Source organism: Ursus arctos, unplaced genomic scaffold (genome assembly GCF_023065955.2).
Source record: "Ursus arctos isolate Adak ecotype North America unplaced genomic scaffold, UrsArc2.0 scaffold_11, whole genome shotgun sequence".
Lineage (NCBI taxonomy): Eukaryota > Metazoa > Chordata > Mammalia > Carnivora > Ursidae > Ursus > Ursus arctos.
Genome location: NW_026622775.1, coordinates 5,622,393 through 5,643,483, shown reverse-complemented (window position 1 = coordinate 5,643,483; position 21,091 = coordinate 5,622,393). Strand labels below are relative to the sequence as shown.

At 42.6% G+C, this 21,091-nt stretch overlaps 1 protein-coding gene across 3 annotated transcripts in view; it reads left to right on the top strand.

Moving 5' to 3' along the window:
• The window catches only part of ELOVL6 (ELOVL fatty acid elongase 6), a 126,134-nt gene extending 105,955 nt beyond the window's left edge, over positions 1-20,179 (top strand). For all 3 annotated transcript variants that reach the window (XM_026499185.4, XM_044384244.3, XM_026499186.4), the window contains 2 exons: positions 10,713-10,864; positions 17,728-20,179. In XM_026499185.4, coding sequence (XP_026354970.1) covers positions 10,713-10,864; positions 17,728-18,152 — 577 coding nt within the window. In that variant the 3' untranslated portion in view covers positions 18,153-20,179. The remainder of the gene's footprint in view (positions 1-10,712; positions 10,865-17,727) is intronic.
• Positions 20,180-21,091: the final 912 nt, after the last annotated feature.

Below are 21,091 nucleotides of genomic sequence, written 5' to 3'. Positions count from 1 at the left end.
AAAGGAATATCTTTTCTTTTCCTATGATCTCTTTTCAGTGGTGGTATTTGAGTGATCTCTTTTTTTTTTTTAAGATTTTATTTATTAGAGAGAGAGCGCGCACAAGCAGGGGGGAGGGGCAGAGGGAGAAGCAGACTCCCCACTCAGCAGGGAGCCCAAACAGGGCTCTCTTCCCAGGACTCTGAGATCATGACCTGAGCTGAAGTCTGACTGAGCCACCCAGGCGCCCCTTGAATGATCATCTTAAAAATGAAACTCTTTCTGATAGTAGTGAGATTTGACTCAGGGCCTATCACCTAGGAGGCATTCATACTTAATATTTATAAAATGAATATTGTTCAGATTTACTTTCTTTGGTTTGTCTTGTGATTAGAGTAATTCAATTACTGTGAACACCTATGAAAAATAACAATGTGCTGCCTAGAAAGGTTGTAGAAATTTATCTAATGGATTTTTAGATCAATAAGCCCAAATGAACCGGCATACACAGAGCCGCACTTTTATGACTTCTATTTCCTCCCTTTCTTATAGTTACTACATGAGTTCACAGAAGTTTAGGGCTGAAATCCTTAAGGACATTTCCAGTCCCTAAATTTAAGGATATGGAAAACTGAGATTGGAATAACTTTTTCTCTTTTCTTTTCTTCCCCCGCCCCCCCGCTCTCTTTCTTTATTTTCTTTCTTTCTTCCCTTCCTCCCTTTTTATTTTCTTTGTTTTGGGATTGGGTTGTTTTTACAGTTTTTACAGTGTTGACCTTAAAAAGATAAAAGAGCCAGCTATTTTACCAGCACAATGAGTTTACTCGGGAATAGCAGAGAATTGCAATTCAGGACACCCAAACCATAGGCAAGTCCAGAGAGTGGAGAGGGGCTTATTATACAGCGGAAAGGAGGAAGCTGGGAGGAGCTGTTATGGCCTCTCATTGACTGAGCGTGGCGGTTTCTCATTGGCTGGGCTGTTGTTAGACCAGGAGAAATTCTTCCTTTCTCCTGCTCGAATATGTAAAGTAAGCTTCATCTTGTTGGGGTTGGGGAAATGCCGGGTCTGCTTCTAACCACAGGGAGTATGTGTGAGAGCATCCCCTGCAGGGCTTCTGGACCTTGTTTTTAAAGAAATTTCCTTTATTTTTACTGCAGATAATGTTATATTTCAGTTCAAGTACTCTCCCAAAAAAATTTCATTTATCGTCCCCCAGAAAAAAAGGTTTGGTTTCCTCATGTGCCTGTGAAACCTAGTTAAGACTGTGCAATGGAGGAGCGCCTGGGGGGCTCAGTGAGTTAAGCATCTGCCTTTGGCTCAGGTCATGATCCCGGGGTCCTGGGATCAAGCCCCACATCGGGCTCCCTGCTCAGCGGGAAGCCTGCTCTACCTGTCACACTCCCCTTGCTTGTGTTCTCTCTCTCGCTCCCTCTGTCTATCAAATAAATAAAATCTTAAAAGAGAGAGAGACTGTGCAACGGAGTTAGTGGGGCAATGCTATTAATCTTAGCACTGGAATTATCACTGTCCTAATAAATGTGTAATATTCCAAAAGGGATTAAGAATTTTTTCAAAGGAAGAAAGTTTTTTTATAGAAACAAGATGACTAACCACTACTGTGATCTTGGTGAGGTTTTTGGCTTTAACACTTATCTTTGCTACACCCCACATTTATTTTTAGGTTCCTTTTAGTTCATACAACTCACCTATCTTAATTTTCCGCAGAACTTAATTAGGTTCACTACTGGTGGCACTTTAATCTCCCTGTTCCCACTGTAAAAGTCCAGAAACCAACACATCGTTCTTTCCAAATGTAGTTGAAAGTTGCGGGCCAGTCTCCACTTGCCCTGGAAGGCATTAGACAACATCCGCATCGGTGGTTGAATAAAGAAGATAAGGCAAAGGCAGAAAACATACGCATCAAAAGACATTAATTTTATGGAATTAGCAGAACTCTAAGGCTTAAAATTCAGGGACGAGGGTTCTCCTCCAGCACAGCGCCGAAGCATAGTCAAGTAACTTTCTTCGTCAGCTGCCTGAACAGTTTCATCCAAAGGTTCATGAAGAAAGAAAGATGAGCGAAGGAGGGGGACAGGCAGGAAGGCGTCTTGGAGTGTGAAATCTCCAGAATGTCCGTAACTCAGACCCGTTCACACCTCCATATCGGAGGTTCTGAGTCAGCTGGTTGGAGATGGGTCCTAGACATTAGAATTGTTTTAGCCCTTTTTGGTGATTGTAATATACAATCAGGCTGAGAACCATTATGCTAAAGAAAAGCCTGGTAGGGAGTCCGGTAGTAGCACTGGAGCTGTAGTCAGAAGATTCTGGTACTTAGTAACTGGTTGCCCTTGGGCTAGACCCTTCCCTTCCTGTGCCTACGTCTTTTCTCTATAACCAGGATAGTGGTGCTCCATGAAGTTGTAAAAATCAAATTTCATAATAGAGGAGCTCAATAAAGTTCTTCAAATGTGAAATACTATGCCAGTGTCTAGCACAATGCTCTCACAAAGTCAAGTATTTGTCAGCCAGAATTGAAGCTGGCATCGTGTGGCCACGTTCCACTCTGGCCCTGATGGGGCTAAGGTTACTAGTGTTCCAAGGAGATGAAATTCCTCTATCTCACATTAAAACAGAATAACACTAGCTCAAATAATAGTGAAAGAAACTCCTGTCTGTTTTATGAGACACAGTGCAATCTTAGAATTTCAAATTCAAATTAAAATGTTATGAGTTCTATAGCCAGTATTATGTTTCTTCGGGGAAATTCTAATTGAGATCTATTATGGTACTATTTGTCCTTACCATTATTATTTTTTAATCTCCCCACCCCTCTTGCCTCCCCAGTCTGCCAGGCTGGTTTTTATCAGGTTTTTTTTGTTTTTGTTTTTGTTTTTTTAATTTGAGCCAGTATTTCTCTGCCTTGTCAGATACCTGGAGCAAGTGTGTTATATCCGAGTTGCACACTCCACATGCAAGGACTGTACCCCATAGTATTATCTAAGCAATATTCAGACCCATGGGGCTTTTCCTTTTTTTAATGCTTAGATTCATAAGTTAAGAGAATAAACTGATACATCAGAAAGTGAACTGAAGTCAACCCATTCCATCAAACATTAAATAAGAACATCGGGTTGAGACTGATGTTTTCCGACTTAGGGAGGGGATTTGTGGTGAGTGGAGAGAGCAGTGTTAGAGGGCGCGCCCACCTTCTGTTTGTCTGTCAGGGAACCATGTTACCCGCTAAGATACCTTCTCTGTAGTCTCCGCAAGACTTTCCTCACCTACAGCTTCCTTGAAGCCTTTAGTTCTGATGGATTCTGCCTTGCAATATGTAACATTGTAATTAGGAGTTCGTGAATATCATTATCTGTGATACTATTTAGCAATTAGGAACCATCACGAGAAATGCAGTGGAAGCTACTCTTGCTTCAAGACTTAAGTGAAGGTTCCCCACAGAGGCCACATGTATCCTCCCCCTCCTGTTCTCAACTAGGCTCGGTATTTCTACTCAGTACTTTTACTCAGTTTTAAATGATTCATTTCTGGTCTTCTTCCTGACTGTTATTGGCTGTCTGATTCCCCTGTAGACTAAAAACTCCATCTAGTATGTCTGACTGAGGAGCAAAGCACCCATTATCTTAGCCACATTTAAACTTGTAACATATCCTTTTCTATTCAGAAAAAAAATCCCAAGGTTTATTTAGCATCAGATCATAAATATTAGAAATGGGCCCTAAAAATTGGGTTTCTGATAGCTTCTGACAAAGAGCAATAACGTGGCTACCGTAAAACAAAATTTGAGTAGGAATCACTGTTAATAGTTTGAAGGGTTTTTTCCATAAATATCTTTACAGCCATCAGTACATGTATATGTAACCTTAAAACCTTTTTAAAATGTACCCCGGTGGGATCATACCATACAGAACGTTTTGCTCCTTATATTTTTCACTTCATCGTCTTGCACCTTGGAGCTTTTCCATGTCCGCACCTGAGACAGATGTGCCCGGCACACTCTAGAGTTGTATTGTATTCGTTGTAATTTATTTAACCCTTCTCATATCAGTGGGCTTTTACATTTTGTTCGAGCCATCTTTTCTATCTTACAAAACATGCAGTACGGTATATTTTTGCAAGTATGCCTAAATGGTATGTTGTGTTTCCAACAATGGAAGTACTATGCCAAAATTTTCAATTTTGATATATATAATATGCAATTTTAGCCTCATGTGTCTTGGTGCACAAGTTGTTTGAGAGGCTTTCTAATGGGGGTGTCGGGTTGAACATTCCAATCAAGACAAATGAAACAAGCGAGTCAAACCTAGAAATGATCACTGGGTGAGAGGTGAAATTGGACGCTCTAGTTAGTGAATGAGTAGGGGAAGTAAATTATTAAAAACTACAATGTATATTCCCATTTAACCGCTAATTTATTGGGCAAAAAAGTGCATACCTTGATGGTTTGTTATATTATTATTATTATTATTATTATTATTATTATTATTATTATTGAAAAATGTATTTTTAACACAGGCTACATAGTAGATCCACCCTAAGGAGACGTTTTCTGTTAAGGATGCCTGTCATCAGCTGTGGAAAGGTTTTAGAAGCAGGGTTGCACTTTATCAAGAGAAACATGACGTGACATGGAGACGCTATTAACCCCATATCACAATCACCTCTCGAATGTAAAGCCATCAGGTTGGATTTTGGGGTTGTTGTTAATTTGCTTTCACCTGTTCTGGGATCACTGAATATTCTTCCTACTCTGAAAACTGTCAGAGTCTATGACAAATGGTCATTCAGGTTTTGCTATCAGGAGAATCAGTGACCCCTCCTATGTTAGTAGAGTTGCTGCTGTTGGATCAGCAGTTGTCATGTTTTGACAACTGACAACATCTCACACTTTTTCCCCTTCTTCTGATTATAGGGTACAAGTACAGTAGAACATTTTCATTGCCCAATCCTAAAAGTAGTTGCACCTTTGGCTATTGAGTCAGAGGGTGAGGGATTCGGGTGGTTGGCACTTCAGAAAAAAAACCTTCCAGAAACCCCTGTTTCGATTCCAAAACACCTTGCATTTAAGTTGAGGGCCAATCAGGGAACAATGTAAAACTGATTTTATCTACTATTGATGTTCAGTTGAAATAATTGAAAGGATTATTGAGGATTCGTACCTCAGAGTCTTTCTGCCTGGAGCAGAATTCTGGAACTCAGTAGTTATTATTGACATTATTCCACTTTGACTTCCTGGTGGTGGTAAAATTGGAGGGCTGGAATACAGAGTTACTCAAACTTTTCTCAAGTTGATAAATGATTAGGCCTCGTGGTAAGAGCCTGGATTTGGAAGAAGATTCACCATGGCTCTCACACTTTTTTAGGAAGGATTCCAATACTTTACTTGTGAAAGGAAAAAACTAATACAACCTGCAAATGAGAACTTGTTTTCCAAACTTTTACTCTAAATGTTTCAACATCTGTGTAATGGATTACGTTATATATCCAAAGAAGAATCCCAACCAGGCGTACATGCCCTGTCTCCCAGTCCTTTCTACTAGTATTGGTGCCTGGATGTCGTCATGGGCTGCTGACCAGGGATTAGGGTTATATCTCAACTTCACACTAAAAAATTCATGTAAAGCCTTACAAGCTAGTACAATTGTGATTGTTTGGTCATTATATCAATTGTAGCTAAGCCCCCATTAAAAAATTTTTTAGGGGTACCTGGGTGGCTCAGTCGTTAAGTGTCTGCCTTTGGCTCAGGGCGTGATCCCAGAGTTCTGGGATCGAGCCCCATGTTGGCCTCTTCCGCTGGGAGCCTGCTTCTTCCTCTCCCACTCCCCCTGCTTGTGTTCCCTCTCTCGCTGGCTGTCTCTCTCTGTCAAATAAATAAATAAAATCTTTAAAAAAATTTTTTTTAATTGTCAATCTGATATATGCTTGCCTTAAAATAGTCAAACAGTGCAGAAATGTGTATATAGTATAAAAGAGAAGATTCTGTCTCCCACCGCCAGTGTACCACAATAACTGTCCAATAGGCATTCTTGGTACCTCCTTGAGTCCATGCCGTGGCAAATGGCTAATGATGAAGAAACAGACTCCTTCTGGACTAGGAATCTAGAACATTTGTTTGAGAAGAAGCACCTTAGCTAATCAGAACCGTGATTTCTTCAGATCTCCTTGCCGCATTGTGTAATGTGGTTGAAAGAGAGCAGAAACCTCCACTTCTCCCTTCACTGAGCTCTCTCCTGTTCCATTAACTGTTAGAATCAAAACTGGACTTTGACAGTAAAAATTACATATTTCTTTAAAACGATGTCAGTGTGACCTTACAGCTGGGAAAAGACAATGTGATATAGCACTTATCTGCCCTCGTTAAACACCGTGGCCCAGACTCTCAGCTTCTTTGAGGCCCTACATTTAGAATAATCTTTATCATCTGATTAAAAGATAAATTTTGCATGAACCGGATGCTTTTCTATACCAGCCGATCCTTCAAGATGTTCTATGGAAAATGCATATTTCACATCCTCTTGTGCACTTGCTGGCTGTCACTTGTTTTGTGAAAACTTGGCTCATGAAAAGAAACACTTTACCAATAAATACTTTCTATAAAATGCTTAATAATATGAATAATCGTCAGTGCAAATCAAATTCTCTGCGTATGTATTTTCCTGACTTCGGAGTCAGGCTAATTCGCTTCAACCTCTCTTACCTGACCCAGTGAGGTTAGACAGGTCAAAGTGCCTTTCCAAATTGAAGACCAAGTAAAGTGGCATTAATAATGATGAATACTAGTAAAGGAATAGTAGTAACATAATAAAAACTGTTTTATTCGACACCTATATGTCAGAGGCTCTGCACTATTCTACCTATATTGTCCCACGAAATTCATAGACCTAATATGCACATGAGACATTATTAACATTGCAGGTGAATAAAGACTTACAGAAGTTCGTCTGCCCCGTCATGAAACTAGCAAGCGAGAGCACCGTGACTGGCATTTGCAGCTCTCATCGGCTGGATTGCTTTAGAGTGGCTGAGAATGTTGGTGCCCTGTGCAGGCATGGCCAGAAAGAGTGTCAAGATTGATTAGAAATGTCTGCCATGAGTATAAGCAAGGACTGGGGGGAGCCAAACATAAGCTGCATATCTGTCTTCTACATCACGGCGTCTCTCAAGATGATAGAATTTAAGGGGCGTCTGGCAGCTCAGTCGGTAGAGCATGGGACTCTGAATCTCGGGGTCATGAGTTCGAGCCCCACGTTGGGTGTAGAGTTTGCTTAAATAAATGAATTCATTAAAAAAAAAAAAAAAAGGAAAGTGATGTAACTTAAGAAGGAAAAATGTCCCCTGACCTAATTTTTTTTTGGTGAAGTATCATAGCCTAAGGGCCTGAGCATAGTTATAATAAAAAGCCACATGGTTGCGAAGTGTACCGTGGCTGAGATGTACCAGGGGCAGATAACAATCATCCCATTGGCTACGCGGCTCGCTGACGGCGGCCCAGCAGGGGCATTGTCACATCACAACAAAGCGCCTTTGCCCACAGACACACAGGCCTGATGGCTGGCACTGATGGCTTCCCTGAAAAATGCGCTGTCCTCTGTTCTGAGTCAGGCTGATTGTTCAGAGCTTAGGGAGCGAGGCTGAGGTCCAGATGCGGGACGGCAGTGTGTGCGGTAGGCTCCTTGCCGGCAGTGCTGTGGCCACGTCGTATCTACACTTGTGATGCTGCAGCGCTCTGAAATGACCTCCTTGCACCCTGACCCGCAAACTCAGAATCCCTGTTTATCCCTAAGGCACATCCCACTTCCTCTGAAGTCTTCCAGCACCGCCACCAGCCCTGGCCAGAGCTGGCTCGTTGCTTCTTGTCAGCCCAGCTGCCGGGACGTTGCCAGCACATCTTTAACAATGGAAAGGATCAATTAAACCTGCCAGTACTTGAGGAATGGGATATAAACTGAAAGGACAGTGACTATTCCAGGGTGCTTTCCTGGTCTCTGCTCCGATCACGTATGAAGCACAGTCTAGCAGCAGCGCAGTAGGCCAGGGGCTCTGCTCCTGTGTACAGGGGGCTGGCCTTAGCTCTGGACAGTATGCTGGTGGTTCAGAGGCGTCCTGTACCGGGGGCTGATGATACATATTGAGAGGGCGTCACGTGTGTTTCCCTGCTTTGGGCTCGTGCAAAAGTCATTGACTCATCGCCCACTGGTTTATGGAAAGCAGATAACCGATGTAGGAAGTCGCTGACCAGCGGTATCTTGACTTAGACATACTGCGTAGCCACAAAAGGTTAACTAGTGTTCAAAGGTCTACTGAAAGCCAGATCTTGTGTATGGTGTCTACTGGAAGGCAAAGAATAGAAAGCAGAACTCCGAAGAGCTTAGACGATAAGAGAGCTCTATCAAAAACAAGGGTCACTGAAAGATTGGTTAAGTCTCCAGCGTGGTCACATTTTGCAGGAATACGTTGCCATCCTCTCTGAGTTAACTTTTGGCCTCCCGGTAGCTCCCTCCTGTCGGGAAGATGGCTGTGGTCCTTCCAGGCAATACATAGCAAAGAGCAAGGAAACCTTTCCCGCCCGGCCCTTACATCACGTTGGCTAGAAAGTGGGTCAGTGCCCACCCCTAACAAATCAGCAGTAAGGGAATGGGATTACTAAAACTTGCTTAAGTCATTAGGATGTACTCCTAAATCGAAGATAACGTCACCTTCCTTGGGAGAATTATGAGTTGAGAGAAACTGGACAAAATCAGGATTCTTTTCAAATGGAAAAAGAGGAAGGACTTGGCTCTTGACTAGGCAACCAACAGTGTCTGCTACCTATGCTCAGGGGAGATGCCACACCCCTATTTCCATATTACCTTCAGAGCAGCAAAGTCAAAGGGCCCAGTGTGCAGATTACCTAACTTGGTGATGGTGTGGCCACTTTTCATATTACAATGTAGCCGTCATCCGGTGAGATAAAGACAACACATAAAAAATAAATTCAGATAAGACAGAAAAAATCTCCATTACCTGACTTTACCAATGAATTCCAATTCTCTACTCTCGAATCAGGACAGTTTATTGACTGTGAAGACACAGGTCATTCCACTAGGAGGGGACATTTCTTTGAGATAAGAAAGCGGAAAAGGGCAGCCTCGGGGTGAACAGGGAAAAAAGCTCCCTACGAGGGCATATATGCAAAGTTCCTAAGGCAGAAAACGGAAAGGACAAGAAAGTGGGGGGATGGTTGGCTCACAGAGAGCAGGGAGAGAATGGCAGGTGGGAAGGGTGGGAATGGGGGACAAAGAGGTCATTCGGAGCCCTATAGGTCCTAGTAAGGAGTTGGGGATTTCATTCTGTGTGCAGTGGGAATCCACTAACAGATTAAATCGGATCTACAACTTTAAAGTGACACCAAAAATCCCATGCAGGATCGCCTTAAATGTTGGAAAGAGTAAAGCCATTTAATGTAGGCTCTGAATCATTAGAGCAGCTACTTACAAAGTCCCAACTTAACACACAGTTGCCAGGAATTCAACTTTATTACCTTGGTTTTATGCAAAGTTGACCTTTGGCTCCAGTTGGTGGCCCCGTGTTTATGGACCCTGGGGCCTAGTGGAATGGCTTATTCTGAAACAACTCCTAAGAGCTCTTAAAGAAACAATAACACCTCTAAGGAGAAATGAAGGCTCCTATTCCAAATTCGGTGAGGCTGCTACTTGTCTCCACAGCTGTTCACTGGTTAATCTCCTAACTGACTTAGACCCTTGAAGGAGATGCTGCCAGAAAAAGGATGGCCGAGTGCAGCCCCCACCTGGTCAGCCGGCCTTGCTTCCAGTCATGCGTGTGGTCCGCACGCTCTGGCACATGTGCCTGGGGGAGCACTCCGTGACCGAGACTGCCTGTTCCAGCTGCGAAGTTCTTTCACACTTCAGGTTGCATCACTGAGCTCAACACGTTCCAGAACTCTCCTGTTTCCTTGGCGGTTCCTTGATAAAAATGCCCAAAGCCAGTTTATTTTTCAACAGTCTTTGAGTACCTGCGTCTGTGTGGAGGCAAACACAAGACAGGGCTTTGAAGAATGGGGTTCGAACAGTGTTAGTTTGTGGTTATGGGGAGCTCAGAGGAGTGAGCCTGGCTGGAGAGCTAAGCCTTCTGCTGGCTTCCATGAGAAAGACGGATTAGGGAGTGGAAGGGGGGTAACCGAGGACAGTTGTGGTTTAGAGGCTACTGCAGGGGTCCAAAAAGACGCTAAGGAGGTCGACATTGATAAGGCCAGTCCCAAGGTGAAGGAAGAGTTGGCTGAGAGAAATAAACAGATATTCAGGCAGTCAAGCCGGGGGAAGGGGACTTTCTAAATGATTAGACGTAGGACAGACTTGGGATCGCCCCAAGAGTTTTCAGCCTACCCCATCTCTTCCCCAAGGGAGAGCTCCCAGCTGAAACATAACGTCACCAGCTTCTTCATGAGATCCTGCCCGGATCCATTCCGCTTTGCCATGACCTCTTCCTGGTACACTGAGGAGGACTACGTGGCATCGTGTCTGGTCTTCGGAATAAAGCTCTGAGAAGTTGTGTTGCTCTTGTTTACAAAACATTTTAAGGTGCTTCTGGGTCAATGCAAATGATTATGAGTCATCTGTGCCTCTTTCCCCTCGGTGGCAGGCAGTCTTCTAAGTATGGGTAATGTCAGAAATGAAATGATTTGCCTGAATGTTGTTTCTTTTCTCTTTTCATTATGAAGTATATTCGGTGCTCTTCGAACTGGTGCTTATATGGTGTACATTTTGATGACCAAAGGCCTGAAGCAGTCAGTTTGTGACCAGAGTTTTTACAATGGACCTGTCAGCAAATTCTGGGCTTATGCATTTGTGCTAAGCAAAGCACCCGAACTAGGTGAGTGTCTTCTCTCCTCCGTTTCCACCCCCACCCCTCTGGGTAGCTACACACCCACAAGATTTATTCATTTGAAAACGGACAAAGAAACGGTTTGTGGGTCCTGTTTTGTTGGTTGCAGGAAAGTTATAATTAATGAATTTGAGTTCTTGACTAACTCTTCCGCTCTTTCTCTCTCCTCCTTCCCTCCCTTTCAACAATTGTCCGTTGCGTATGTAAAGAGCAAAATAGTTTGTGGAAACACGCAGACTTGCAGACACTACTGGAGATACACTCCCAGGGGTGTACAGACTCTACACACGGTCCCTTCTGTCCATCACTTTAACGGCTGTGCTAAGATGAGAATATGGAGGAAAATTCGCAATGCAGCTCTCTCGCAGTCCCACATGGAAACAGACTTTCATCCTGCTGTTAGGATTCAGACGAGGAGACTAGGCTTTCTGATTGGGTGTCCTCGTGTTCTGATTAACAAACGCTAAGGGTTGGTTTCTGGTGTTGTTTGATTTGAACCATCCAAGACATGGGCCTTGGAGAAGAGGAATGTGGCTCCCTTTCTAGAACTGAGTCCAAAATACTGGCTGTGTACATAGAGTCCTAAGGTTTTTCCTTCAACTCTGTAATGGTCTTGAATATAAGTGTGGTCCAGATTCACAGAAACAGTGGAACATTAGTGGCAAGGATGTGACATGGATGTAGTTCCCCCGTAAAATACCTTTGCTGCCGGAGAAAGGGCTCTGCTGGTGATTATAAACTCTGGGTTCATCCATGAGCAGTACTGGCCATCATCTCACAGACTCGTATATATCCTTAGGGAACACCTAGTCATTCTCTGGGTTTTTTAATTTTTTATCAGGAATTAAGAATTGTTTATTACTTCATTCAAAATACTTATTTATAGATGGAGCTCCCTCTCCTGTTTTTCAAAAAAAGGGGGTTAGAAGTTGTACTTTCCTTACAAGCCACATAAACACAAGCTATCCACAGTCTTTCTTTAAGGTGTCTTTAGTTCATATCCTGTGTCTGGTCACAGAGGACGTGAGGTCTCTCGGATGTGCATGTGCACAGCCAGTCTACCCACTTTCTACCGGCAGCTTTACACCTGCTGTCCACAGAGAGAGGGCAGCCGATTTGAGCTGTCGGTTTGACCATCGTTTTCCCAAGTCAAAGGCAAGGGAAGAGCAGCAGAGGAAAACTTCTGCAAACCTTTGCTAAGAAGAGCAGGGCTATGGAGATGGTGTTCTACGGTCCAGAACAACTAGATGACTGTTGCGTGTGCCAGCACGCGCACGAGAGCCCGGGAAGGCAGCCTTAGCTTGAAAAGCACCTGCGGCAGGCACTTAAAAGGGGCTAGAATGCAACGTCTAACTCCTCTAAAGAGAAATTTAGAATGTGAATTTTATGAACCAGGCCCCAGGAGGCGATTTTTTGTATTTGGATTGAGATCACAAGTTGCCAAATCTTGGGCTCGAAAAATGTTTTTCAAACGTGGAACTATAGACAGTGCCTAAGACCGATGTGTTTTTAGGAATTTCAGAAAGAATTCTATGGGAACATTTTAATTTTGTGCTTTCACTTATAGATAAAATACAAGACTGTCTTGCCAGATATGTTTCTTTCATAGCGATTCTTCAGATTCATAGAGCCTCGGAGCCAGATTACTTTTTCTCAGACTAGTGTTGGTCTGAAAATGTGAACATGGATACTCATGTATTCTCTTGGGGTGGTGTGACATTTTCTTTAAAATTCATGCATTATTAATGTTTGAGAATTATTCACTTTGAGAAATATCAGATCTCTCTGCTTTTAATTTAAGCTGTATAATAAGTATCCTTGTGAATCTCCCCGTCTTTTTTGACAGAGCTGACTACAGATGTATGACCACAGAAAATGCACGAAACACGTGGCTCGCCCTACATGTCACCACCGACCACTTTGCCCAATTTCACTACCCTCACTGTTTTTGAAAAAACTCAGCAATGTGCCTCTGTGCTTTTTGCCCTTAAGCCTTAAGTTGCAAAGGAGCAACCTCAGTCTTTGCTTCTAGAAATCCTTTTCCTTGCAAGGGCTGCTTGTCTGTGCTCTGAGTTTTATACAGTTGTATTTGAGGGACTTGAAACTAAAAATGGTCCCCCCTGCCTTTAGAACAATTTCTTGAAGAACCACCTCCACCTCTTCCTAGTGGTCATGTTTCTTCAAAGGCATGAGTAGACCTATCCTGTCTGTGCTCCCATCTTCTGTTCCAGGTTGACATCAAAGTTTTAGGATGGCAGGCAGAGTTAGAATTTCCACACGTGAGCTATTAGTGAAGCAGTTAGAGGTATTTGTGCTGTTGTCCCCTGTCTCGTTAGAGTGTTGGTCTGGATGATGCTAAGTAATCACCTGTCTTAATTTAATCTAGACCCAGACACGCCCCTGCCTACTGCCCCAATGTTGGCATTATAATTGAACACAATTCTAGTCCCTCTTGAGCCCAGAAGGAACTTGTACTGTAGTCCCTCGTGCCATTGTTCGAGGATCCCTTTCCCTAAGACGCCTCATTCACCGTAGTGGTTTGTAGGTTGGATATCAAACAATCCATTTCTTCACAGTTAAAATATAGGATTGAAGTGCTGACAGTGGGCTAAAGAGTTGGAAAAAAGACAATCCTAAGCTTGATCTGGTTCTTTATTGAGGCTAGTGATATTCTTTATGTAGTTTCTGGTTCATTTTACAGATATTTTCATGGTCAGAGTACCCTTTTTTCAATTTTAAGATATGCCTTATTTTCTCTCAAATGTTCTGGAGCTCATTGACAAATGGCCTCCCCAAACTAAACTGCTGGATCAAAATAGATCCAAAGCCCAGATGGCCAGCCCCTAGCCCTAATTTAGCGACCATGTTTTCTTGGACGCCTTCGTGTTCATTTTGGAAGTTAAATCCCTTTCCAGCTTTTTCGCTCTTAGAAGACATTGTTGCTACCATTTAATTAAGAAAGATCTATCCACTTGGATTATTGAGAACTTTCCTTAGTTTTAGGTCCTAAGCTCTGCTTTTCAATACTCTAAGATTCTGGACTCCCTTATGTGCAGCAGAAAGAGAAGGTTCTTGGGAGAAGGAATAGTTCTGTGTTCAATACCGAAACTCTATTTTCCCACCAAAACCCGCATGCCTGCAGTTTTCACTATACTTTTTTGGGGGGTGTGGGGGGAGCAGGCAAGACACACCTAACATCGAAGCTACCACTTCTAAGTGTACAGGCTGTGGCGTTAAGAATACTTGCACTGTCGCACTGTCGTCAGCACCTTGCTTCTCTAGCTCTGTTTCATCTTCCCCAGCTGCCACTGGCCAGTAAACACTATCCTTCACTGAACTCTTCAAAGCAAGGAGGGCTTGCTGTTTCCGCAGAAAACAATGAGCTCATTTCAGTGAATTAGAGAGTTACGACCCATTAGAACAAATGAGAAGAGAACCACCAACCTGCTTTGTGTGCCAAAATCTTTGCGCGCCTACTGTTGGAATTATATTAAAACCTGCTGAGATTTGCTTTTGTTAAAACTTGGAAACATCTGCTCTGAGTCTAGGTCCTTGCTCAGTTGAGCTTGTCATTGTTTTTGAAACTCTGACTCAGCAGAACTCCAGCTAACTCTGCGAAGAGGGGCATGGCCATCGGGGGCAAACCACACATAGTGGCCTCTTGGTGGCTGTGAGCACCCCGGGGGCTTCCAAATGCCCGCTGACTGCTCCACCGTGACACAGACATCCGTACTTAACAGGCACAGAGGCTGGAGGCGTAGCGTTCGGGAGGGAGAATACCATGCCCTGCCTGCCTGCAGACTGGCTCTTGGCTAAAAATAGCTGAATCGAAAGTTCGAGGGACTGTGGTGGAGAAAACATGAACCAGCGGTCACGCACATGGGTGATGTGGTTGAATCATTCAAGAGTCGAAAGTCCCACTGCTTATTGTTGGGCAACATTCTTTCCATAATGCCAACCAGACCTTTGACCAAGAAAGATGGGTTGGCCAACATCAAATACACAGTCCCTATCTTTGGTTTGCCTTTCTAGGTCACTCAGCTTTTGGCAGGCCTATAAATACCCGAGCTTGGTACGACCGGCTCATGACAAATCAAGTGTGATATTATGCAGTTTCTGCAAAAGAAAAATAATTTATAACTGCCAGGGTGGTGTGACTGGTGCATCTCAGCTGCGGTATCAAATAAAAGAAAAGGAAAAAAAAAAAACCGTAAGCAGTCTCTGGAAGCCCTTCTGGAAACCCACATTTCCCCTTCCCCTGACCCAGGCAAAACTGCCATTCCCCAGGTCAGCAGCCTTCTTGGGGACAGTAACCTTGATGCAGCATTGGAGTGGTGGTCCTGAGAGGCTCCAGGCCTATTACTGGAGAATACCCATCCTCATTACTCCACCAGCCATCCTGCAGGTCTGTTCCAGAAAAAATTCTTAAAGGAATTCCAATTAATTTTGTTTTAAAGATCTCATGACATCGGGGCTCCTGGGTGGCTCAGTCAGTTAAGCGTCCGACTCTTGGTTTCAGCTCAGGTCATGATCTCAGGATCGTGAGATCGATCCCCACGCCGGGATCCGTGCTCAGCCCATCTGCTTGGGTTTCTCTTTCCCTCTCCCTCTACCCCTCCCCCCGCCTGCACTTGCTCTCAAAAAAATAAATCCTTAAGAAAAAAATACAGATCTCATGACATGTGCTTCACCTCCAGTTCCCCCATGTTAAATGGAAACACGTAATGTGTCTCATGCCCCCTACTCATGAGATCTGAGACCCCCTACTTAGACAGGAAAACACAAAGCAAGTTTCAGTACCAGAATTTTATGTTCCACTTTTCATTCCCGGTTAGCCCATTCTAATATGATCTGGTTTTTGTCCCCTATTACTCTCCTCACATTAAATTTGTTCTTTAGACAATGAAGTTTTAATATAAAAGTGACGATAGAGTTAAAATTAAATCTAAAGAATTAAAAAGAATGAGATACTTATTACTCTGTAACAAATATCTAATACCGTGTGCTTGGATATTGTGTGCCTTATACATTTTAGTCATGCTTAGAGCCTCATAAAAAAAATCTTCTTAATTATGAATGACTGGATTTGTTTTTACCATGTAATTCCTTGGACTTCTACCTTCTTCCCACCGTGAACAAAAGGAAGCTGGAATTATTGTGTCTATGTTATAGCTTACTGAGCGAAGGGAGGCGTAGGGTAGTCATTACACAGAGATAGTGGGTCTTTGACAGGCACACAAAAATAGCCCAGTTTAACACGAGGAAGCAGACCCCAGGTCCCCTGATACCAGCTTTGTCCCTGAAGTACACAAGTCAGAGTTACTGTCACCATCGCTCATGATCAGTTGGTCTGACTTTCATAGGCATACTATGTCAGGCATCTCACAAGAGAGAAAAGGACTTCCAAGAAAATTTTACAATATGTTTAGAAATGCAGGAACTGGTAACTCTCCTTTTCTGTTCTAAACAAATATGAAGTAATAATGTTTAACACTCCAGGAGGGAAACAAACGAATAGCTCCTGATGAATGGAATGGCCTACCCCCTGTGTTACTCCAACCATGTCCATCAGAACGTTAAAAATCTTCGCAGTCCTTGACCTTTCCTAGAGCCAAATGGTTTGGGACATCCGTGAAGTCTGAGGGGTAAGACAAGGATGAGTACTAATTCCCTTTGTGCTTAATTAGATTTCAGACTAAGAAGAGGGACCTTCTAGTTCTCCTTATTGTACAGAAACGGGTCGGGTTTGAGTTCACCAAAGGTCATGAAGGTGGTTGGGTTTTCCCATCCTTGAGAAGAACGCAGAACTAGGAAAGAGAATGGAACATAAATCCCGTTTTCATACTTGTTAATGGAATCGTGTGCACTTGTTTACTCTGCTCACTCTTTAGCCGTTCTGACAGAAATGTCCTAGTGTATATTTTTTGGAATCCCTAAGGCTCTTCGGAGAATCATTACATACAAATAGCATCTACCTACCTGAGCATAATTCTTAGCTTCTATAACATAACTTTTCCTACCTTAGGGACAGTGGTCTTTTTCTTCAAAAGGATATTGTTAATAACAGATTCTGGAAAGCTTCCTCAACATTAACTCCATAAAAACATGTGTCATTCTCAGTTCTTATCACTTGATTCATTGGTATTAAATATTTGGGTTATCATGTTCAGCAAATATGGTAGAAGGTGACTTTTCTTCTCTTTTTCTGTTTTTGCCTTTTGTTTCAATTTTACTCCTCTGACTGCCAAATGTCTGTGAGGCTTCACCTTTCACAGGGAGCTCACAGAGATAGGTTTTTGAGGAATAGCTGTGGGCCATATACCAATGAAAAATGGTTTTCCTACTGTAGAGAGGCCTACGGACATTTTGCTGGGCACTTGAATTCTAATCTGTTTCTCTCTGTTGACAAAGGATCTGAGGGAAGCCACTTGACTCTCCCAGATAATATTTCCTAAAATGTACGGTCGAGTTAGAAATTGGGTAACGCAATTGCTAATATCCCTTCCAGATCGAAAATTGGTAAGATTTCGTGTAAAACATCCTTCTAAAAGTAACATTTATTGTGTGTTCTCCATGTGCCAGGAGGGCACACTGACTATCTTATTTAGTCCTCAGACAATCCCAAATTACCATTGTTATCCCCGTTACTATCCCCGTTTCACCGAAACTGGAAAATAGTGAGGATAAGTAACTTGCCCAAGCTCACGGTAAATATCCATCCAGGATTCTAACCCAGTCCAGTTCACTCTCAAGTACGCATTCAAGCTGTGTACCTTCTTGGGAAAATATGAGTTATCATTATGTCATGGTCGAGGAGCTCATGCAGATCATTTTCCTTCTCTTTCTTTCAGGAGATACAATATTCATTATCCTGAGGAAGCAGAAGCTGATCTTCCTGCACTGGTATCACCACATCACTGTGCTCCTGTACTCCTGGTACTCCTACAAGGACATGGTGGCCGGGGGTGGTTGGTTCATGACCATGAACTATGGCGTGCACGCCGTGATGTACTCTTACTATGCCTTGCGAGCAGCCGGTTTCCGAGTTTCCCGGAAGTTTGCCATGTTCATCACCTTGTCCCAGATCACTCAGATGCTGATGGGCTGTGTCATTAACTACCTGGTCTTCTACTGGATGCAGCATGACCAGTGTCACTCTCACTTTCAGAACATCTTCTGGTCCTCACTCATGTACCTCAGCTACCTTGTGCTCTTCTGCCACTTCTTCTTTGAGGCCTACATCGGCAAGATGAGGAAAACAACGAAGGCTGAATAGTGTTGGAACTGAGGAGGAAGCCATAGCTCAGGGTCATCAAGAAAAACAATAGACAAAAGAAAATGGCACAAGGAATCCCATATGGTGCAGCTAAAACAAAACAAAACACATGAGCAAACACAAAACCCAAGGCAGCTTAGGGATAATAAGGTTGACTCAACCCAGTAAGTTTATGATCCTTTTTGGGTGAGGACTCACTGAGTGCACCTCCATCTCAAAGGACTGCTGCTGGAAAACTCCATTCCCTCCTTAACTGTCAGCTCTAGGACAAATGAAACAAAAGTGAGCCAGAGGCACAGAAAGAGAGAGAAACAGAAGGTCAACAAAGGCTATTAACACGATATGAAAAAAAAAAAAAAGTATTTACTAAGTGTTATATTTCTCTAAGAATGAAAGAAGTTTACTTAAGAAACTGTGCGAGCACATACACACACAATCCTTTCTAATCCTTTTTGACATTAAACCGGAGCCAATAGAATAGATAAAAATGGAAGAGACACAGGGTGTATATCTAGAACAATAATGCTTTTGCAAAAATTAAAGTCTGTTTAAGAAAGGCTAGTAGCTGTAGCCCCCATGAGAAAAGATGTGTTAATCACCTCTCGTGAAAACGGATGTAAACAATTGTGTTTCAGCTAAGGGAAGGACTGGTGTTTTTCCCTTCCTAGCACAGTCTCGGGCTAGTGAGTTTGCCAGAACCAAACGGGGCACGATATTTTTCCAAGGTTCTTCCTGGGAGGGTGGAAACAGTGCAGACCAGTTCCTAAACGGGCATCTCCAACCTCAGAGCGTTTCTGATGGTTTCACCGTTTCACTCTGAAGTGAGCTGTACAGGATTACCCTTGGTTCAGTCGCCCCAGGCTTTTGAACAGAAGAGTAAATACCGAACAGCAAAGTTAAAACTTGACCAAATGATTTGAAAATGGATTCTGTACCACCTCTAAATATGGTCCGCCCCATACCATTCTTGAGCTGGGAAAAGGACAGTGGGGAAGGATGGGAGCTGAGGATCAATCCGACAGACACACTCTGCATACCCCGCTCGATTTGACTTCACACACACACTCATGACTTTCCAAACGAAACCCTGTTGTACAGTCCATATTTTCTATATTTTTGTGAATTTCAAAAAGAAATCTGCAGGGCTCTTCCTGATATTGGGTGAACACTGTGTTTCCGCATCATCTGCGTCTGCTCCCTGAGCGATGCAGAGGTGTGTAAAGTGCCCTCTGCTGGTCAAGTGGAGATACTTCAACTAACCCTTCATGGCAAGTTTGGCTGGAACGGTTGACAACAAAGGGCCCCCTCTAGACTTACCCTTCAAATTTTCAATGATATAAAATACTCGTCATATTTTTGGCCAAATCAGAAGACCTTCTTCCTGCTTCAAGTCAGCTTCAGAAATTTTTTTAAAAGGGACTTTTGCTCTGGAACTCAGAAAATCAATTTATTAAGAGCCATATTCTTTAAAAACAAAAAAAGAGAGAGAGCGAGAAAGAAAGAAATGAAAGCTAGATAATATAATATTATCTGTAATACTTCAGTCCTTTACAAGCCAAATAAATGTGTAAACATTCCTAGTATTTCAAAGAAGCAATTATGTAAAACTGTTCGATGTGATATGCTAGTATTCTAATTGGTTAAGTAGCTTCATGATTAGACACACTAGATGACACGATTAGCGGCCACACTGCATAGATGATACATGCATGACCACACATACATGCGCACAGATGTGGGGTACACTCAACTTCAAAGCCCAAATGAACAGGAACACATTTTCTGGCTAGCAGAAAAAGAAAACTGTTGTTTATCTTTCTTGCTTTATTTGAGAGTGTACAGTAAAAGGGATTTTTTCAGATTATTTTTATATTATTTGAGCTTTAACTGCTGTCATTCATGAAACAGAGCTGCTCTGCTTCTCTGTCAGAGATGACAAGGGCTTTCTCAGCATCTTGTTTATGTGTGGAATTTAAAAGAATAAAGTTTTATCCCATTCTGTGTGAATGGTTTGAACAATGAACAAAGAATCCATGCAAACCAAGTCATGACTGCTAGATCCCGGGGCGGGGGTGGAGGGGCGCGTTGCAGGGGGGGGAAGGTTACATCTGTGTTAAGTTATCGTGGACAGTCTGTGATGTCTTGACATTGGTTCATAGATGAGAAACAACTGATGGAGGGATGTGTCGTGATCCTTAGGGCAGTAACTGACACGAGCTAAAAGGACAGGTCCTGCTATAACAACTACGAGGTTCTTAGGCTGCAAATAATGTTCTTTTGAGCTTTGAAAAGACGTGATACAGTGCAATAAGCTTTTTTTTTCTCATGAAAGAAAATGAGCAGAATAATTCACATGAGGAAAAGGCCAAATAATAGCTGACTTGAGTGTAATTGAAGGACCAGTGCGAGCTTATCTGGTTGATTTAATTTAATTATTGAATCCATTGATTAATCATCGATCCTTTAATGCAGGTTAGACTAAGGAAAGGAACATAGACCTTAAATAGACTCTAAATGATGCTTCCAAAGCACTTTGATCTTGATACAGGTTCATACTTGTGTTCACTTGTAAGATAACTTAGAAGTTTTGTTTACAGGTTGAATGTCTAATAAATAGTTTGTAAATTGGCTAAATATATCTAAAGTCTTTTCCGATGTTTCTCATGGGAAGAAAGAAAACTCTTTTAAAAAGTTCTGGTATTACAGGTTCAATACAGTGTTTTTAACATCTCAGCTTCATTGCCTAATTATATCAAGATAAGAGGCTGGACCACTAGCCCCTGGCAAATCTGAATCCTACCAGAGAACGGACTGCCACATAGATAATCCTACTGTCAGTTAACATTCCAGAAAAACTTGGGCAGGCAAGTTTTTAGAACTGCCCCACTATGCTGCAATAGATTATCTTTCTATTGGAGATTTTCTACTGCATTCCAATC